The 20,926-nt window shown below is 47.2% G+C and overlaps 1 protein-coding gene across 2 annotated transcripts in view; it reads right to left on the reverse strand.

The window, feature by feature from the left end:
- LOC140429174 (uncharacterized) overlaps positions 1-19,648 on the reverse strand; it is a 254,567-nt gene extending 234,919 nt beyond the window's left edge. Inside the window, exons 1-2 of one of the 2 annotated variants that reach the window (XM_072515841.1) lie at positions 19,385-19,647; positions 14,060-14,152 (exon numbers count right to left, since the gene is read on the reverse strand). In XM_072515841.1, the coding sequence (XP_072371942.1) occupies positions 14,060-14,152; positions 19,385-19,435 (144 nt within the window). In that variant the 5' untranslated portion in view covers positions 19,436-19,647. Of the gene's footprint in view, positions 1-14,059; positions 14,153-19,384 lie in introns of both variants that reach the window. The other variant, XM_072515842.1, reaches the window with a different exon arrangement.
- Positions 19,649-20,926: the final 1,278 nt, after the last annotated feature.

A 20,926-nucleotide genomic window follows, 5' to 3' on the forward strand; every position in this document is an offset into this window, starting at 1 on the left:
GAATCTGCGACCACAAGGCACGTTGGCCAACAGACATAGAACATAGAAAATACAGCACAGAACAGGCCCTTCGGCCCACGATGTTGTGCCGAACCTTTGTCCTAGATTAATCATAGATTATCATTGAATTTACAGTGCAGAAGGAGGCCATTCGGCCCTTTGAGTCTGCACCAGCTCTTGGAAAGAGCACCCTATCCAAACTCAACACCTCCACCCAGCACCAAGGGCAATTTGGACATTAAGGGCAATTTATCATGGCCAATTCACCTAACCCGCACATCTTTGGACTGTGGGAGGAAACCGGAGCACCCGGAGGAAACCCACGCAGACACGGGGAGGACGTGCAGACTCCGCACAGACAATGACCCAAGCTGGAATCGAACCTGGGACCATGGATCTGTGAAGCAATTGTGCTATCCACAATGCTACTGTGCTGCCCTTAAGAACAAATAAATCTACACTATATCATTTTCCCGGAATCCATGTACCTATCCAACAGCTGCTTGAAGGTCCCTAATGTTTCCGACTCAACTACTTCCACAGGCAGTGCATTCCATGCCCCCACTACTCTCTGGGTAAAGAACCTACCTCTGATATCCCTCCTATATCTTCCACCTTTCACCTTAAATTTATGTCCCCTTGTAATGGTGTGTTCCACCTGGGGAAAAAGTCTCTGACTGTCTACTCTATCTATTCCCCTGATCATCTTATAAACCTCTATCAAGTCGCCCCTCATCCTTCTCCGCTCTAATGAGAAAAGGCCTAGCACCCTCAACCTTTCCTCGTAAGACCTACTCTCCATTCCAGGCAACATCCTGGTAAATCTTCTTTGCACCTTTTCCAGAGCTTCCACATCCTTCCTAAAATGAGGCGACCAGAACTGTACACAGTACTCCAAATGTGGCCTTACCAAAGTTTTGTACAGCTGCATCATCACCTCACGGCTCTTAAATTCAATCCCTCTGTTAATGAACGCGAGCACACCATAGGCCTTCTTCACAGCTCTATCCACTTGAGTGGCAACTTTCAAAGATGTATGAACATAGACCCCAAGGTCTCTCTGCTCCTCCACAATGCCAAGAACTCTACCGTTAACCCTGTATTCCGCATTCATATTTGTCCTTCCAAAATGGACAACCTCACACTTTTCAGGGTTAAACTCCATCTGCCACTTCTCAGCCCAGCTCTGCATCCTATCTATGTCTCTTTGCAGCCGACAACAGCCCTCCTTACTATCCACAACTCCACCAATCTTCATATCGTCTGCAAATTTACTGACCCACCCTTCAACTCCCTCATCCAAGTCATTAATGAAAATCACAAACAGCAGAGGACCCAGAACTGATCCCTGCGGTACACCACTGGTAACTGGGATCCAGGCTGAATATTTGCCATCCACCACCACTCTCTGACTTCTATCGGTTAGCCAGTTCGTTATCCAACTGGCCAAATTTCCCACTATCCCATGCCGCCTTACTTTGTGCAGAAGCCTACCATGGGGAACTTTATCAAATGCCTTACTAAAATCCATGTACACTACATCCACTGCTTTACCTTCATCCACATGCTTGGTCACCTCCTCAAAGAATTCAATAAGATTTGTAAGGCAAGACCTACCCCTCACAAATCCGTGCTGACTATCCCTAATCAAGCAGTGATTAGAGACCACCTAACGTTTTGTATACAGTGATACCTGCATCAACCATAAACCCATTCAACTCCCATTCAAAGGCTTGCAATGGATTCACTTTCCCTGCAGGAGTTGGTGACATATTCTAAAGCTTTATTATGGGGAAGGGAACACTGACAAAGGAGAGTACTTGCAGGCACGGAGAGGGGTTGAAGTGTGTATACTTCAACGCAAGAAGTATCAGGAATAAGGTGGGTGAACTTAAGGCATGGATCGGTACTTGGGACTACGATGTGGTGGCCATCACGGAAACTTGGATAGAAGAGGGGCAGAAATGGTTGTTGGAGGTCCCTGGTTATAGATGTTTCAATAAGATTAGGGAGGGTGGTAAAAGAGGTGGGGGGGTGGCATTATTAATTAGAGATAGTATAACAGCTGCAGAAAGGCAGTTCGAGGAGTATCAGCCTACTGAGGTAATATGGGTTGAAGTCAGAAATAGGAAAGGAGCAGTCACCTTGTTAGGAGTTTTCTATAGGCCCCCCAATAGTAGCAGAGATGTGGAGGAACAGATTGGGAAACAGATTTTGGAAAGGTGCAGAAGTCATAGGGTAGTAGTCATGGGCGACTTTAACTTCCCAAATATTGAGTGGAAACTCTTTAGATCAAATAGTTTGGATGGGGTGGTGTTTGTACAGTGTGTCCAGGAAGCTTTTCTAACGCAGTATGTAGATTGTCCGACCAGAGGAGGGGCAATATTGGATTTAGTACTGGGTAATGAGCCAGGGCAAGTGATAGATTTGTTAGTGGGGGAGCATTTTGGAGATAGTGACCACAATTCTGTGACTTTCACTTTAGTAATGGAGAGGGATAGGTACGTGCAACAGGGCAAGGTTTACAATTGGGGGAAGGGTAAATACGATGTTGTCAGACAAGAATTGAAGTGCATAAGTTGGGAACATAGGCTGTCAGGGAAGGACACAAGTGAAATGTGGAACTTGTTCAAGGAACAGGTACTACGTGTCCTTGATATGTATGTCCCTGTCAGGCAGGGAAGAGATGGTCGAGTGAGGGAACCATGGTTGACAAGAGAGGTTGAATGTCTTGTTAAGAGGAAAAAGGTGACTTATGTAAGGCTGAGGAAACAAGGTTCAGACAGGGCATTGGAGGGAAACAAGATAGCCAGGAGGGAACTGAAGAAAGGGATTAGGAGAGCTAAGAGAGGGCATGAACAATCTTTGGCGGGTAGGATCAAGGAAAACCCCAAGGCCTTTTACACATATGTGAGAAATATGAGAATGACTAGAGCGAGGGTAGGTCCGATCAAGGACAGTAGCGGGAGATTGTGTATTGAGTCTGAAGAGATAGGAGAGGTCTTGAACGAGTACTTTTCTTCTGTATTTACAAATGAGAGGAGCGATATTGTTGGAGAGGACAGTGTGAAACAGATTGGTAAGCTCGAGGAAATACTTGTTAGGAAGGAAGATGTGTTGGGCATTTTGAAAAACTTGAGGCTAGACAAGTCCCCCGGGCCTGACGGGATATATCCAAGGATTCTATGGGAAGCAAGAGATGAAATTGCAGAGCCGTTGGCAATGATCTTTTCGTCCTCACTGTCAACAGGGGTGGTACCAGGGGATTGGAGAGTGGCGAATGTCGTGCCCCTGTTCAAAAAAGGGACTAGGGATAACCCTGGGAATTACAGGCCAGTTAGTCTTACTTCGGTGGTAGGCAAAGTAATGGAAAGGGTACTGAAGGATAGGATTTCTGAGCATCTGGAAAGACACTGCTTGATTAGGGATAGTCAGCACGGATTTGTGAGGGGTAGGTCTTGCCTTACAAATCTTATTGAATTCTTTGAGGAGGTGACCAAGCATGTGGATGAAGGTAAAGCAGTGGATGTAGTGTACATGGATTTTAGTGAGGCATTTGATAAAGTTCCCCATGGTAGGCTTATGCAGAAAGTAAGGAGGCATGGGATAGTGGGAAATTTGGCCAGTTGGATAACGAACTGGCTAACCGATAGAAGTCAGAGGGTGGTGGTGGATGGCAAATATTCAGCCTGGATCCCAGTTACCAGTGGCGTACCGCAGGGATCAGTTCTGGGTCCTCTGCTGTTTGTGATTTTCATTCATGACTTGGATGAGGGAGTTGAAGGGTGGGTCAGTAAATTTGCAGATGATACGAAGATTGGTGGAGTTGTGGATAGTAAGGAGGGCTGTTGTCGGCTGCAAAGAGACATAGATAGGATGCAGAGCTGGGCTGAGAAGTGGCAGATGGAGTTTAACCCTGAAAAGTGTGAGGTTGTCCATTTTGGAAGGACAAATATGAATGCGGAATACAGGGTTAACGGTAGAGTTCTTGGCAATGTGGAGGAGCAGAGAGATCTTGGGGTCTATGTTCATACATCTTTAAAAGTTGCCACTCAAGTGGATAGAGCTGTGAAGAAGGCCTATGGTGTGCTCGCGTTCATTAACAGAGGGATTGAATTTAAGAGCCGTGAGGTGATGATGCAGCTGTACAAAACTTTGGTAAGGCCACATTTGGAGTACTGTGTACAGTTCTGGTCGCCTCATTTTAGGAAGGATGTGGAAGCTTTGGAAAAGGTGCAAAGAAGATTTACCAGGATGTTGCCTGGAATGGAGAGTAGGTCTTACGAGGAAAGGTTGAGGGTGCTAGGCCTTTTCTCATTAGAACGGAGAAGGATGAGGGGCGACTTGATAGAGGTTTATAAGATGATCAGGGGAATAGATAGAGTAGACAGTCAGAGACTTTTTCCCCGGGTGGAACAAACCATTACAAGGGGACATAAATTTAAGGTGAAAGGTGGAAGATATAGGAGGGATATCAGAGGTAGGTTCTTTACCCAGAGAGTAGTTGGGGCATGGAATGCACTGCCTGTGGAAGTAGTTGAGTCGGAAACATTAGGGACCTTCAAGCAGCTATTGGATAGGTACATGGATTACGGTTAAATGATATAGTGTAGATTTATTTGTTCTCAAGGGCAGCACGGTAGCATTGTGGATAGCACAATTGCTTCACAGCTCCAGGGTCCCAGGTTCGATTCCGGCTTGGGTCACTGACTGTGCGGAGTCTGCACGTCCTCCCCGTGTCTGCGTGGGTTTCCTCCGGGTGCTCCGGTTTCCTCCCACAATCCAAAGATGTGCAGGTTAGGTGAATTGGCCAATGATAAATTGCCCTTAATGTCCAAATTGCCCTTGGTGTTGGGTGAAGGTGTTGAGTTTGGGTAGGGTGCTCTTTCCAAGAGCCGGTGCAGACTCAAAGGGCCGAATGGCCTCCTTCTGCACTGTAAATTCAATGATAATCTATGATTAATCTAGGACAAAGGTTCGGCACAACATCGTGGGCCGAAGGGCCTGTTCTGTGCTGTATTTTCTATGTTCTATGTTCTATGTACTCTCTGAAAAGTAAATCTTTCTATAAAATCTGTGTTAATGTAAACTTATCTGCATGTTCCATCATTAATTTCAACTTATTCGGTATTCAGGACAATTTCATGTGGATGTGAAGCCCAGACCCTAGAAGCCATATTCGGGGTGTCGGACTAGCTCGAGCTGCAGGCGGGCACGGGGGCAGATGTCTTAACCTTCGCCTAGTTGATCGCTCGATGGCAGGTTTTGTTGGGATGGAGGTCAGCCTCTCCACCTTGCGCCTCGGCATTGCGGGGGGATCCACTGCCGTTTTTGACCCTGGAGAAGGTAAAGTTTGAACTGAGGGGGATGAAGGAGGGATTCTACAATTGCTGGGGTTTGTTTATTATGCATTTTCAAGCATTGGTTACCATTGACAGTTGCGGGTGGACATGTCTTGTTTGTTTGTTTCTTTCTTGGGGCTGTTTGGATATTGTATTATGAAAATGTTGAAAATTTGTTGAATAAAAATACTTTTTTAAAAATAGTAATTTCAACCTATGTAATGAAAACAGTCTCTCCATATGGACATGGTCCATTATTAAAATTCTTCAGTCAAATCTTCCCAAAGTCAATGTTTTTCGAGAGTAGATAGACCCAGCTCTCTAAGATTATCATGATAAATGTGGGCTTTTAAACTTGACATCAATCTAGTGGCCCTCCTCTGAATAGATTCCAAGGGCTCTCAACTTCTACAATGAGAAGGAACCAAATCTGACCAAGGATAGTATAAAATGCTTATGTTAATGATCTGTGAGGGCAGCACAGTGGCGCAGAGGTTAGCACTGCTGCCTCACGGCGCCGAGGTCCCAGGTTTGACCCCGGCTCTGGGTCACTGTCCGTGTGGAGTTTGCACCTTCTCCCCGTGTTTGCGTGGGTTTCGCCCCCACAGCCCAAAGATGTGCAAGGTAGGTGGGTTGAACATGCTAAATTGCCCCTCAATTGGAAAAAATGAATTGGGTACTCTAAATTTTTTTTAAAAAATGTTTAAATGTTAATGATCTGTGCAAGGACTTCATGTACTTTTGGAATATACTTGTTGTACTGGTCATAAACCTTTAGCGCCTAATTCAACATAACAACTAATTCTCATTCCTGTTCAACATCTATTAGTTTAGAATCATGTCTGAAAAATACCTGCTTTGTATTAGCCCACATGCACGACACTATATTTATCTAGACCAGTAAATCCCAATCTATTTTCCAATACAACCCCATTTAAACAGTTGAAAATTAATGCAGTCCCAGATGCCAACAAAACCAAAACAACAATAAAGCAGCAAGTCAAATGCAGTATCTAATTATTAAAGCCCATATACTATAGATCACATACTATAGATAAAAATATGTGTTTTATTTTGTAAAAATGTAATTAATTCATTACTTCAGCTGAGCCACACCTGCTAAGGGATTTTGCAGGCATTTTAGAAAAGTTATTTAACTGAATGTTCTTGACCATCTGGTGCCACGATACAGATAAAAGTGAGTAAACGACATGGAGTTGTCAATGACTTGGTCTTCTCAGCATTCGGAAAAACCCTAAATATTTCTAATTCCTGAATTTTTAAACTATTTGTCAAATCTTATTGAGATCTAGTTGCAGAAAGCTTAACTTGTTCAAGAAGGACTTCCGGGTGCGGCTATGCGGAACTGAGCCGCACGATTCGGCAGCTCCCGCTACCGCGGACCTTCGGGCTCGCTAGAAGAGCCCCAACGGAACTTTTTTCGATACTAACCCGTGGGGAAGGTAAGAGGGAGGTCCCCCTCCAACTTTTATGAAACGGAATCGAAGCGTAACGGCCACAAAAGTGGCATTGGAGCAACGGGAAAAACCGGGGAAAAAAGACAAAATGGCGGCGGCCAGAGACAAAGTGGAGCTGCAGGAGTTGGAGCAACGGGAAAAACCGGGGAAAAAAGATAAAATGGCGGCGGCCAGAGACAAAGTGGAGCTGCAGGAGTTTATTAAGCATTGCTTCGAGGAACAGCGCGAGGAGATGCGGAAGGGAATGCTGGCACCTATGCTTTCGGCAATCGAAGGACTAGGGATCACACAGAAGGCCCACGAGGTTCAGATCCAGGAGGTACAAAAAAAGAGTTGGTCAGGACGAGGACGAGATCTCGGGCCTGGTGGTGAGAGTGGAGCAGAACGAGGCGCTACACAGGAGGTGGGCGGGAAGACTCGAAGACCTGGAGAACAGGTCGAGGAGAAAGAATCTGCGGATCCTGGGTCTCCCTGAAGGAGCGGAGGGGGCCGATGCCGGGGCATACGCGGGCACGATGCTCGGGGCGATGATGGGCAAGGAGGCCCCTTCGAGGCCGCTGGAGTTGGACGGGGCACACCGGGTGCTGGCGAGGAGGCCCCGGGCAAATGAGCCGCCAAGGGCGATGGTGGTGAGGTTCCACCGGTTCACGGACAGAGAGTGGGTCCTGAAATGGGCCAAGAAGGAGCGGAGCAGTAGGTGAAACAATGCAGAGATCCGAATATACCCAAACGGGAGCACGGAGGTTGCAAAGCGGAGAGCGGGTTTCAACCGGGCCAAAGCGGTGTTGCACCGGAAAGAAGTGAAATTCGGAATGCTGCAGCCAGCGCGACTGTGGGTCACATACAAGGGCCAACACTATTACTTCGAAACGCCTGAGGAGGCGTGGACGTTTACACAAACCAAAAAGTTGGACTCTAACTGAGGGTTTGTGAGGGTGGGGGGGATATTTGAGGTTTGATGTGTGATGGTTGTTGTTTATAGGGGGTCAATCACAATCACGCGCAGAAAATGTTACATGGGCTGGGGGAGAGAGACAAGGCCGCGACAGGAGCTGCGCCAGAGGGGGTGGAGCGGGCTTTGGAAAGCTCGGGGTTTTTTGTTTATCCCGCGTGCGGGAAGAAAGGTGGGAGGGGGAACTCCCACACGGGGAGATCAATGGGATAGCGGGGGTAGCCGGGGTCAGCAGGTGTCAGCTGACTTACAGGAGTGACATGGGGGGAGCAAAAAAGCTAGACAGGGGTCTAGCGGGGGGGGGGGGGGGGGAAAGGGGGGGGGGGGCGGAGAAGGGTTGCTGCTGTACTGGCCGAAAGGGAATGGGACATAGAAGAGGTGGTCGGGACGGGGGTCCCCCGCCTGGGGGACTGGAGGGTGAGGGTGGTGTGGACATGGGACTGGCCCAGAAAAGGAGATGGCTAGTCAGCAGGTGGGGGGGGGGGGGGGGGGGGGGGGGGTGAGAGCCCCTCCAATCCGGCTGATAATGTGGAACGTGAGGGAGCTGAATGGGCCGGTGAAGAGGGCTCGAGTGTTCGCGCACTTAAAGGAACTGAAGGCGGACGTGGTCATGCTCCAAGAGACTCACCTGAAGGTGGCGGACCAGGTCAGGTTAAGAAAGGGATGGGTAGGACAGGTATTCCACACGGGACTGGACGCGAAGAATAGAGGGGTGGCAATATTAGTGGGAAAACGGGTGTCATTTGAGGCCAAGACTATTGAGGTGGACAATTGAGGGCGATATGTAATGGTGAGCGGTAGGCTGCAAGGGATGTGGGTGTTGTTGGTAAACGTATACGCCCCGAACTGGGATGATGCAGGATTCATGAAGCGCATGTTGGGGCGCTTTCCGGACCTGGAGAAAGGAGGCCTGATAATGGGAGGGGACTTCAATACAGTGTTGGATCCAGCACTGGACCGCTCCAAATCAAGGACTGGAAAGAGGCCGGCGGCGGCCAAGGTACTTAGGGGGTTTATGGATCAGATGGGGGGGAGTGGACCCATGGCAGTTTGCAAGGCCGCAGGCCAGGGAATTTTCTTTCTTTTCCCATGTACACAAAGCCGACTCCCGGATAGATTTTTTTGTTCTGGGCAGGGCGCTCATCCAGAGGGTGGAGGTGACGGAGTAGTCGGCCATAGCCGTTTCAGACCATGCCCCGCACTGGGTGGAACTGGAGCTGGGAGAGGAGAGGGACCAACGCCCGCTGTGGCGGCTGGATGTGGGACTGCTGTCAGACGAGGTGGTGTGTGGGAAGGTGAGGGGGTGTATCGAAAGGTACTTGGAGGCCAACGACAACGGGGAGGTGCGGGTAGGGGTAGTATGGGAGGCGTTGAAGGCAGTGGTCAGGGGAGAGCTAATCTCCATTAGGGCTCATAGGGAGAAGGCAGAGGGCATGGAAAGGGAGAGGTTAGTGGGGGAGATTTGAGAGTGGACAGGAGATACGCAGAGGCCCCGGAGGAAAGATTACTTGGGGAAAGACGACGGCTCCAGACGGAGTTTGACCTGTTGACCACAGGGAAGGCGGAGACACAGTGGAGGAAAGCTCAGGGGGCGACATATGAGTATGGGGAAAAGGCTAGTCGGATGCTGGCACACCAGCTCCATAAAAGGATGGCAGCGAGGGAAATAGGGGGAGTCAAAGATGGGAGGGGAGCCACGGTTCGGAGTGCGACGAAAATAAACGAGGTATTTAAGGCCTTCTATGAAGAGCTGTACAGATCTCAGCCCCCCCGGGGGAAGAGGATATGAGACGATTCCTAGACCAACTGAGATTCCTGATGGTGGAGGAGCAAGAGGTGGCTGGTCTGGGGGCACCAATTGGGTTGGAGGAGCTGAGCAAGGGTTTGGGGAGCATGCAGGCGGGGAAGGCTCCGGGACTGGACGGGTTCCCGGTGGAGTTCTACAGGAAGTACGTAGACCTGTTGGCCCCGCTACTAGTGAGGACTATTAATGAGGCAAGAGAGGAGGGGACCCTACCTCCGACAATGTCGGAAGCGACAATTTCTTTGATCCTAAAGCGGGACAAGGACCCACTGCAATGTGGATCGTACAGGCCGATCTCGCTCCTTAATGTGGATGCAAAGTTGCTGGCAAACGTGCTGGCCACGAGGATCGAGGACTGTGTCCCGGGGGTGATTCACGAGGACCAGACAGGATTTGTGAAGGGTAGGCAGCTAAACACCAATGTGCGGCGGCTCTTAAACGTGATAATGATGCCATCGGTGGAGGGTGAAGCGGAGATAGTGGCAGCTATGGACGCGGAGAAGGCCTTTGACCGAGTAGAGTGGGAGTACCTCTGGGAGGTGCTGCGTAGGTTTGGGTTCGGGGGAGGGTTTATCAGTTGGGTTAAGCTCCTTTACAGAGCCCTGGTGGCGAATGTAGTGACGAACCGGCGGAGGTCGGAGTACTTTCGACTGTACCGAGGGACGAGGCAGGGGTGCCCCCTGTCCCCCCTGTTGTTCACATTGGCGATCGAAACATTGGCCATGTCATTGAGGGAGTCTAATAAATGGAGGGGGGTGGTCCGAGGGGGAGAAGAGCATCGGGTGTCGCTATATGCGGATGACCTGTTGCTGTACGTGGCGGATCCATTGGAGGGGATGGTGGAGGTCACGCAGACTCTAAGGGAGTTTGGGGAGTTTTCGGGCTATAAGCTCAATGTAGGGAAGAGTGAGCTCTTTGTATTACAGGCGAGGGACCAAGAAAGAGGGATAGGGGACCTACCGCTGAGGAGGACGGAGGGGAGCTTTCGCTATCTGGGGATACAGATAGCCAGGAGTTGGAGGGCCCTAGATAAACTGAATCTGACGAGGTTGGTGGAGCAAATGGAGGAGGATTTCAAAAGATGGGACATGCTACCGCTCTCGCTGGCGAGTAGAGTGCAATCGGTCAAAATGGTGGTCCTTCCGAGGTTTTTGTTCATGTTTCAGTGCCTTCCCATCGTGATCACTAAGGCCTTTTTTAAGAGAGTAGTCAGGAGTATTATGGGGTTTGTGTGGGCGAATAAGACCCCGAGGGTAAGGAGAGGGTTCCTGGAACACAGTAGGGACCGAGGAGGGTTGGCGTTGCCAAACCTGTGGAGCTACTATTGGGCAACAAATGTGTCGATGATCCGCAAGTGGGTTATGGAGTGAGAGGGGGCGGCATGGAAGAGGATGGAGATGGCGTCCTGCAAAGGAACGAGCCTGGGGGCGTTGGTGACGGCACCGCTGCCACTCTCGCCGACAAAGTATACCACGAGCCCAGTGGTGGCGGCAACGCTAAGGATCTGGGGCCATTGGAGACAGCACAGGGGTGCAATGGGAGCATCGGTGTGGTCCCCGATCAGGGGTAACCATCGGTTTGTTCCGGGGAAGATGGACGGGGGGTTCCAGAGCTGGCATCGGGCGGGGATCAGAAGAATGGGGGACCTGTTCATTGACGGAACGGTTGCGAGCCTAGGGGCACTGGAGGAGAAGTTTGAGTTACCCCCGGGAAATGCCTTCAGATATATGCAGGTGAGGGCTTTTGTGAGGCGACAGGTGAGGGAATTCCCGTTGCTCCCGGCACAAGAAATTCAAGACAGGGTGATCTCGGGTGCATGGGTCGGGGAGGGCAAGGTGTCGGCAATACACCAGGAGATGAAAGAAGAGGGGGAAGCGCTGGTAGAAGAGTTAAAGGGTAAATGGGAGGAGGAGCTGGGGGAGGAGATCGAGGAAGGTCTGTGGGCTAATGCCCTAGGTAGGGTTAATTCCTCCTCCTCGTGTGCCAGGCTCAGCCTGATACAATTTAAGGTGGTTCACAGAGCTCACTTGACGGGGGCGAGCTTGAGCAGGTTCTTTGAGGTAGAGGACAGATGTGGAAGGTGCTCAGGGAGCCCGGCGAACCATGTCCATATGTTTTGGTCATGCCCGGCACTGGAGGGGTTCTGGAGAGGAGTGGCGGGAGCAATATCTCAGATGATGAAAGTCCGGGTCAAGCCAAGCTGGGGGCTAGCAATATTCGGAGTAGTGGACGAACCAGGAGCGCAGGAGGCGAAAGAGGCCAGTATTCTGGCCTTTGCGTCCCTAGTAGCCCGGCGAAGGATCTTGCTAATGTGGAAGGAAGCGAAGCCCCCCAGCGTGGAGGCCTGGATAAACGATATGGCTGGGTTCATAAAGTTGGAGAGGATCAAGTTCGCCTTGAGAGGGTCTGCGCAGGGGTTCTACAGGCGGTGGCAACCGTTCCTAGACTATCTCACGGTGCGTTAGAGGAAGGTCGGTCAGCAGCAGCAGCAACCTGGGGGGGGGGGGGGGGTGGGGGGGGGGAGGCTGCCTGGGGGGGTGGATGAGCAAGAGATAACATGAAGAGTCGGGGAAACTGGCACGTACAGGAGAGAGCCAGTGTACAAAGCTATGTAAATATACTATTTTGCCATGTCTCTATCTTGCTCCGCGCGATTTCTCGTTTCTTTTTTTTTGTTACGGGGGGGGGTTATTGTTTGTAAGGGAGAAAAATTGTGTTAAAAACTTTAATAAATATATATATATTTTTAAAAACTTGTTCAAGAAGGAACTACATAAAAAGTGCTCAGTTGTATAAACAAGGCTCCTAATTATAATAATAATTGCTTATTGTCACAAGTAGGCTTCAATGAAGTTACTGTGAAAAGCCCCTAGTCGCTGTACGTTGATAAGTATTTATTTATACTGTTACACTTCCAGTTGATGTTATAACTGGACAGGAAGATTCCAGAATGAATCCCTGGCTCAAATGATCGTAACTTTTACTTTTTAAAAAGATAAAATGTAGAGGAGCAGAGTAACAGTGTCGCTAATTATGTTTAACAACAAGAAAAAAGCACTTATTAAACATGAAAAGTTGGATTATTGTACAGTACTCATTTACTTCTCCCCCCTTAGTTTAACAAATATACACAGTTTAAAGATTAACATGGATATTAAAGCACATCTTAAGCTACAATAGTTTCGTTAACACAAAAAGTCCATTGCAAGAACACAAGATGACTATAGGAAAATACGCGCACTCTGCTCTTTCCCCAAGTTAGCACCTGTGGATTTCTCCTCAGAATCCCCCCAGATGATGATGGTGGGAGAGTTTCCAAAGGCTGCTCCCAAAAACACGCTTTATAATCTTCTCTTAGCGGTTTGTATTCCGACCTCCAGGCCATGTTTACCGGCATCTTTAACCTCAGACTTCTTGGAAACTTCTTTTCATTCTATGGATCCCTCTCAGCTGTGTTCTATGGTTCTATTTCTCTAATTTCCTTAATGAGCTGCTCTTCAGATCCCTGCACTTGTTTTCTTAACCATTACTCCATGGTATGACTTTTCTTTGACCAAAACTGTGAGAGATGTTTCCTCTCTATCTTTCTAAATCAGCTGGTTGTAGCAGAGCTGGGAGAGCTGCCTTCTTTCTCAGTATATATCTTCAACTGCAATGAAATTAGCTAAACTAAAATTTAAAAGTTTCTCTATCTTACAAGGCCCTGCTTGCTATGCAACACTCACATGCGTATGTCTTTTATTTACTCTTCACACTGTAGCCCTCTCTAAGCACAATAGAAACCCAGTTGGAAATTACCAACTTCCACACATACAAACACCTTTGTCCAGCATGAATCTAACTATAGATTTTACCCTTCTATCCTTCTAGATTTAAGGCAGTATGGTAGCACAGTGGTTAGCACAGTTGCTTCACAGCTCCGGGATCCCAGGTTCGATTCCCGGCTTGGGTCACTGTCTGTGCAGAGTCTGTATGTTCTCTGTGTGTCTGCGTGGGTTTCCACCGGGTCCTCCGGTTTCCTCCCACAGTCCAAAAATGTGCAGGTTAGGTGGATTTGCCATGTTAAATTGCCCTTAGTGTCCAAAAAGGTTAGGTGGGGCTGGGGGATAGGTTGGAAGTGTGGGTTTAAGCGGGGTACTCTTTCCATGGCTGGTGTAGACCCGATGGGCCGAATGGCCTCCTTCTGCACTGTAAATTCTATGATTCTAGATTAAACCCACTTAAACTATACCTTATTTTTAATGTTTACCAATACAAATATAAATCCATCAAAACTACCTTTGCTTTCCTAACAATATCTCGTTTGGTTGTTCTTCCAATTAGCCATTCCTGTGTCAGAGTTAAAAGCTAAAAATAAAATAATACAAAATGTTTTGACACAGAAAAAGCAACAAAATGTCACCGGGGCACCCTTTAGATGCAATTAAATCTGTTTTAAAATATTTGAATACATCAACTATACAAATAATAATTTCCAACATACTTGTATTTTCCGAGTTACAGGGGGAAAGGAGCTGCCCAGCAGATGTCTGCCAATCGGAGGTAAAGCAATGGAATTCTTCACCTGATTATAGTCCTGTAACACAATATTGTTAATTTAAAAATGTCCATATTTTTGTGGCCATTACATTTGCACCATCCACCTTCAATGTTCTAAAAATATTCAGTAAAATTTATTACTGATGATGGGTTTTCAGAAATTTTTTTGAACAGGACCTTCGCACAATATGAACTACTTAACTACTTAACATTCTGTCACCACATTTTGTTACGTTCATTGTTTTATTTGCAAAGCTTTTTTAACAGGATACTCTTGACAGTCATGACTCATGTCAGTTTGTTCCAAAACTTGCATCATAGTTTGCACAGAGCTGTTAACATATGAAGTAGAATGACAGTAAAGGTAAAGTGGCCATAGTCCCAGATGACATCACCTTATGGGGTTGGGGTTGTGGTTTCTCACATAATGCCCATAGTGAAGGGAAGCCTTCGCATAGAGGTTAAATAGAGCTGAAAGCAATTATGCGCAGAGAAAGAAGCCCAAGGAATCATTTTTAGAATAAAATGGTTCTGCTGATTCCTGCATAGGAGAAAATTCACTTTATTGAACATCGTCCACTAACAATGATTTTTGCACCTCATACCAGGAATCCATCACAGGTAGCAAGCAGAATGCAGTGGCGGGCAGTGCTCGTTGCACACACATACATGGTCAACTATCATCAGTTAAACCTCCATGAAAACATAGATGGATTGGCCTGACTGCCCCTACCCAATAGTTAATTGATAAGCAGTTTGTGTGGAAATATTTTCTATTTTGAGCAAGTAGAGAACACTCCTGTGACTGCAAGGCAGGTGAAGAAGTGATCCAGTGCTGTCAGAGGTTATGGACATGATGTTTCGAAGGAAAACTTCAGGAGCAAACCCTGACTTAAAGACACATTCCACCCAAAGACTTGAATTATCCATACAGGCAGATTGTCTCCCCTGGGAACGGGAACCATCATTCCACCATTATTAAGAAACGTGTATTAAATCAATTATACAAAGGCCACTTTAATATTGTAAGGATGAAGGAGATGGCCATGAGCTTTTTCTGGTGGCCAGGGCTAGATGCCGAAATCGGAGAGAAGGCAGGAATGTGTTTGTCTTGTGCAAGAGTGCGGAACCTGCCGCCATTGCCTCATTGCACCCATGGGAATTGCCAGAAGAGGCCTGACAATGGGTACAGAACCATTGAGCCAGACCATTTGAAGGGCATATATTTCTCACTCTAGTCAATGCTCACTTGAAATGACCTGAAATTGCCATTATGAAATCAAAACCATCAGAGAAAACAATTGAAGGATTGGGTGAAATCTTCAGCAGATTTGGTTATCCTGAGCAACTGATGAGTGATAATGGGCCACAGTTCAGATCTCAAGATTTCAAAAACGACTTGAAGGAAAACAAAATTCAACGCATCCAGTCCGCTCCTATCACCCTGCCATAAATGGGCTGGCAGAACATTTTGCACAGACGATGAAACATTTGTTAAAGGTAACCAGAGAACAAGGTTCATTGTCTAAACAATTGGATCAATTCCTGCTCACATATATGAATACTGCGCACTGAACAATCCAAGGTCCTCCAGTGTTGTTCATTATTAAACATCAAGTACGCCCAGCATTCGATTTTCTAAAACCACCCAAGACGAAATAAATTGTTGAGAAAAAGTAGCAGGATCTGGTCATATAGTGGGAGAACAAGGAATAACAGTGTGTTTTTCACGAGGGTCAAGAAGTTCTTGCAAGAAATTATTCCACAAGTGAGAAAGGGAGTCCTGCCATCATCTTCCCACAGACAGGAACTGGTCTCTTACCGCCATACAAACAGAAGACGATGTAATAGGGAGAAGGCATGTGGATCGACTTTTGGTGACAAGAACCAATCCACCAGAGGCAGAGCCGACAGAGAGGTCAAATCAAGAAACGACCTAGACGTTCCCGAGAACTTGAGACTAACTAAACCAATTGTGGAAAACAACATCTCAAGTGCGAATCAAACACCGAGTCAACCTCAGGTCACTACGCCGACTGCGGTTAAGATAACCACTGACGACACTCACACCAAATCAAAGACACCAGAGGTTGCAGCAAGTACTAAAGCGAAGACGCCTGATGTTCGGCAACAACCACACAGAGAACGATGAGCTCCAGAATGTCTGACATATTGACTGTTGCTGTTGATTGATTGTTCATGTTGCGAATTGGTTGTTCATGTCGTACTGTTTATTGCATCAGTGACCTTTGATTTAAAGGGGGAGGAAATGTTCTGTATTCATAGTGTTTTCAGTGTTTCCTCACAAGCAGCCTTGGAGTTGAAGAGGGGCATGAAACTCACCAGTCGCTGGAGTGATATGTAGTATAAAGGAAAATGGTTGTGGTGGGTGTCTTGCCCAGGATATCCAAGAGATCTTCACAGCAGTATTCTAGAACCAACTATCTTCAGCTGCTTCATCTATAACTTTCTCTCCACCATAAACTCTAAAATGGAGCTAATGGCTAACAATTTCACAGTACTCACCTCCCATTGTCGTTCCTCAGTTAATGAAGTGATTGATGCCCACACACAGCAAGGCCCAAGAAACATCCGGGCTCGTGCTGATAAGTAGTGAAAAACATTGATGATGTTCAAATTGCTAGGCAATGACTATTGCCATGAAGTTGTAGTTTTTTTTCAATGATTTTTCAAAATCTTTAACTGAAATTCTGGAATTTGAGGTGAGATAGAACAAACTGCTCTCAAACGGGAGACCACCTTCCTAGGTGAACGTAAGAAAGACTAACAAGAGCCACGGAAAGGGAATGTAAAGAGAGACATTTCACATCCTAGCAGACATCCAAATCCCACCTCCCGCTGATTGATATCTCAGAATGTAGAAATGGTGTGAGTTCAAAGGATTCTGACACTGGGGCGAGGATTTGCTCCCTTTCAAAATACACAGGGAACTGGAATAAAAATGCCAACTGCAGACCTGTTCTGTGTGTACTAGTGTGCTGATGTGTCAGAGTGTGCAACACAGAATCAAGAAGGAACCACAGCCAGTCACCCGTGCAAAATGGACAAGCAAGCAAAGAATTTCTCTCTCTGTGTTGATGAAGAAAGCTCAGCAAAAGTCACAGGTTAAAGGAAATTAGACGGCAATTCAGCCACCCTTCAGAACCAAGTGTCTCCAAACCAACTGCTGATACACCAGTCTACTGGAATCACCCAACTTAACATCCGCAACACACTACCAGTTTCACCCACCGACAAGTCAAAGACTGATATGTATATTATCTTTTACCTTTTATTTGAACTTTTAACTTCTCGCTGAGTAGTGTGTGAGTGTGTGTGTGTGCCGTGTTCTTTATTATTTGCTCAGGTTCTTTTGTTAATACTTAATAACCGTAATCTTTCTTTGACTCGGGAAAGCCAGGTTAATTTGGCTTGTTCTAAAATGTAAATAAATTTGCATTGGGTAAAGGGGGAGAAATTCATTTTAAATTAACCTTGTGACCAACTGAAGTGTGGGGTGGGGGGGGGGGGGGGCAACATTAAATAAAGAAGGGGAGTCAGCTAATTCCTCCTCACCAAAATTGGGAAATTAGAGGAACTCGGCCAAGGACTGGTCATAACACTATTTCCAATAAGGGAAATCCTAACCACATCTCTTTGTCATTCAATTGTCATTGTCAAAATCCACCACATTCAGATCCTGATGGTCCCCGTTAACAATGAACTTGACTAGGCCAGCCACATAAATGCCAAGGTTAGGAGAGCATGACAGTCAGAGGCTTGGTGCAAATGGTGGATTGTTCAACTCTTAACTCACCAAAGTCTCCCCAGCCTACAAGACACAGGTCAGGTATGTGATGGCTACTCTCTATCTATCTGGATGGGAGATACTACAACATTCGTGGGCAGCATGGTAGCACAAGTGGATAGCACTGTGGCTTCACAGTGTTCCCCGTGGGAACCCGTGCTTCCCAGGTTCGATTCCCCACCGGGTCACTGTCTGTGCAGAGTCTGCATGTTCTCCCCGTGTCTGCGTGGGTTTCCTCTGGATGCTCTGGTTTCCTCCCACAGTCCAAAGATGTGCAGGTTAGGTGGATTGGCCATGATAAATTGCCCTTAGTGACCAAAAAGGTTAGGAGGGGTTATTGGGTTACAGAGATAGGGTAGAAGTGAGGGCTTAAGTGGGTCAGTGCAGACTCGCTGGGCCGAATGGCCTCCTTCTGCACTGTATGTTCTATGTTATTCATGCCTAAATTCATGCAGGACAGAGTGATGTGTTTGATTGGCATCACATCCACCAGTTTAAATATGTACTACCCTCACCTGGTACCACGGCTGAATGCTTACTTTGTACAGGATGTACTGCAGTAATTAATCAAAGCGACTTCCAAAATAGTGACCTTCACCACGGGAGACAAGGGCAGCAGACACAGGGGGAACACCACCACCTGAAGCCCCACAGGTCACACAGCCTCCTGCCTCAGGCATACATCTCTGACACACTGACAAACACTGGTTAGAATCATAAACTCCCTTCCTAAAGGCACTTCAGAAATAAAGGATTCCCATTGATATTTCATGACCTCGGGACCACGCAAAGCATTTTACAGACAATGAAGCGCTTTTGAAGTGTATTATCATAGATTATCATAGAATTTACAGTGCAGAAGGAGGTCATTCGGCCCATCAAGTCTGCACCGGCTCTTGGAAAGAGCGCCCTACCCAAGGTCAACACCTCCACCCTATCTCCGTAACCCAGTAACCCCACCCAACACTAAGGGCAATTTTGGACACTAAGGGCAATTTATCATAGCCAATCCACCTAACCTGCACACCTTTGGACTGTGGGAGGAAACCGGAGCACCCGGAGGAAACCCACGCAGACACAGGGAGGATGTGCAGACTCCGCACAGACAGTGACCCAAGCCGGAATCGAACCTGGGACCCTGGAGCTGTGAAGCAATTGTGCTATCCACAATGCTGCCGTGCCCGTGCTAACCCTAACCCTGTTGTAAGGTGGGGAATACCGAACAGGAACAGGCGCTGTAATGTGGCGACTAGAGGCTTTTCACAGTAACTTCATTTGAAGCCAGCTTGTGACAATAAGAGATTTTCATTTCATTTCAAAAGCCAAAGTGCGCACAGCGAGCTCCCCCCGCCACACACACACGGCAATAGGATCATTTTAGAAAAGTCCAAATTCCAGGGAGCCGCCTCCTTCGTGACAAAAATAAATGTTTTCGAGTTAAATAAACTGAGATCTACTTACTTTGTGTAATTTCTTCTGCGGGAGGCTCCGGTCCATAAAAGAGGTCCACATTGTGTGAAGTAGCGAGCTCCGGTTCCTGTGTCTCGATTGCTGTCAGATGCTCGCGTTGTGTTGTATTGTTCTCTCTGTAAGTTGCGATCTAAATTCAGGTCGACGTCTTGTAAACAAACAAAACACACAAAACAAAGTTGGCTGAGGAGGACTTTGGCACTTAAATCTGGTCAATTTTTTTAAAAGGCCAGGCTGGGTGGATTTGCAAGGTGAGGGAGGGGATTGAATAGGAGCTAGCTCCTGGGCAAAGAATGTGAAGCTGCCCCCAACTTCCTGACAGGGACGCTTCTGCCTTCACAATATCTCAGCTCCAGGCAAGCAGGCTCAGCGTTAACGAGATTCACAAGGAATGTGGCATGGGATTTAACGACCCGCTGTGTACAAGAGGTGGCTCCCTCTTTACAGAAGCGGAGCTGACACAAAACACCGATAGAGCCATCAGCACAGCCAGTTGAATGAAGCTCACATCGTTACCTACAACACCAAACAGTAATTCTAGGCATAGCAACCAACACCTACCTCGCACTCTTAATTGTCCTTTTTTTCTTTGCTGCTCTCTAATTGTTTGAGTGTGTGTGTGTGTGTTGTGTTCTTTATTATTTCCTTTGAATTCCGGACCAGTACACATAATGTAGGAATTCTAGGACTGGTCACGTACATAATGAATATGTGCTAACAACAGGATCCGAATTCGCCTCCTGAATTTCAGAAGCATTCCTTTGATTTCCTACTTTTAAAACCTCACACGGTTAGTGCAAGGGAAAGCTTTGCAAATAGTTTGACTATTGTTTTAGATCACGGACGGCAATAAATCAGGCAGATGCTTTCAGAGTTTGCCTTTCAATGTCCTAGTGAGTCGGTGCACGTCCTCCCCAGTCCCAATGGGCAGTGTTTACACCCAGGCAGCTGGATACGCCACATCTGACATTGGGCACCTACCTGACTGTTAATACTGCAATATCAACTAGCCTTTACCAGGGAGGATCTGACACTTGCATGCGGAGAGTAAGAACATTTTAAATGACTCCAGTTATAAAGAATACCCGCGGGGTTTGATGCAAAGACCTTTCCTGTCAGGACGAACGACACCCACAGGATGAGATTGGCAGACTGCATTTAGTCTTCCCTTGGCTGTGCTTGAGCAGTGCACGGTTCCTGGCGGGGCTGGGGACATGGACAAGGCGCAGTGTGTACTGAGCGACAGTGCTGCCTTCATTCTCAAACTCTCCCTTTAGATAGAGCACAGTCACCCCGCACAAAGCCGAGAGAGAGACACACCACTGTCCAGAAAAGACGCGCCACCTTTCAACCACTTGGTTTTGTTCAATTTATAAATATAATCAAAGTTTCATTCAGCACGTTTGCTATTCAGCACGTTTGCCATTTTCGAAGCACTGGAAAGTCCCAAATGGTCATCCCCCATCTAAAGAGGAAGTCGCCCCCCACGTGTCGGAATTTAGGAATGGGGCCATGATGGGGTGCAAACCTAAC

This window comes from Scyliorhinus torazame, chromosome 9, assembly GCF_047496885.1.
Source record: "Scyliorhinus torazame isolate Kashiwa2021f chromosome 9, sScyTor2.1, whole genome shotgun sequence".
Taxonomy (NCBI): Eukaryota; Metazoa; Chordata; class Chondrichthyes; order Carcharhiniformes; family Scyliorhinidae; genus Scyliorhinus; species Scyliorhinus torazame.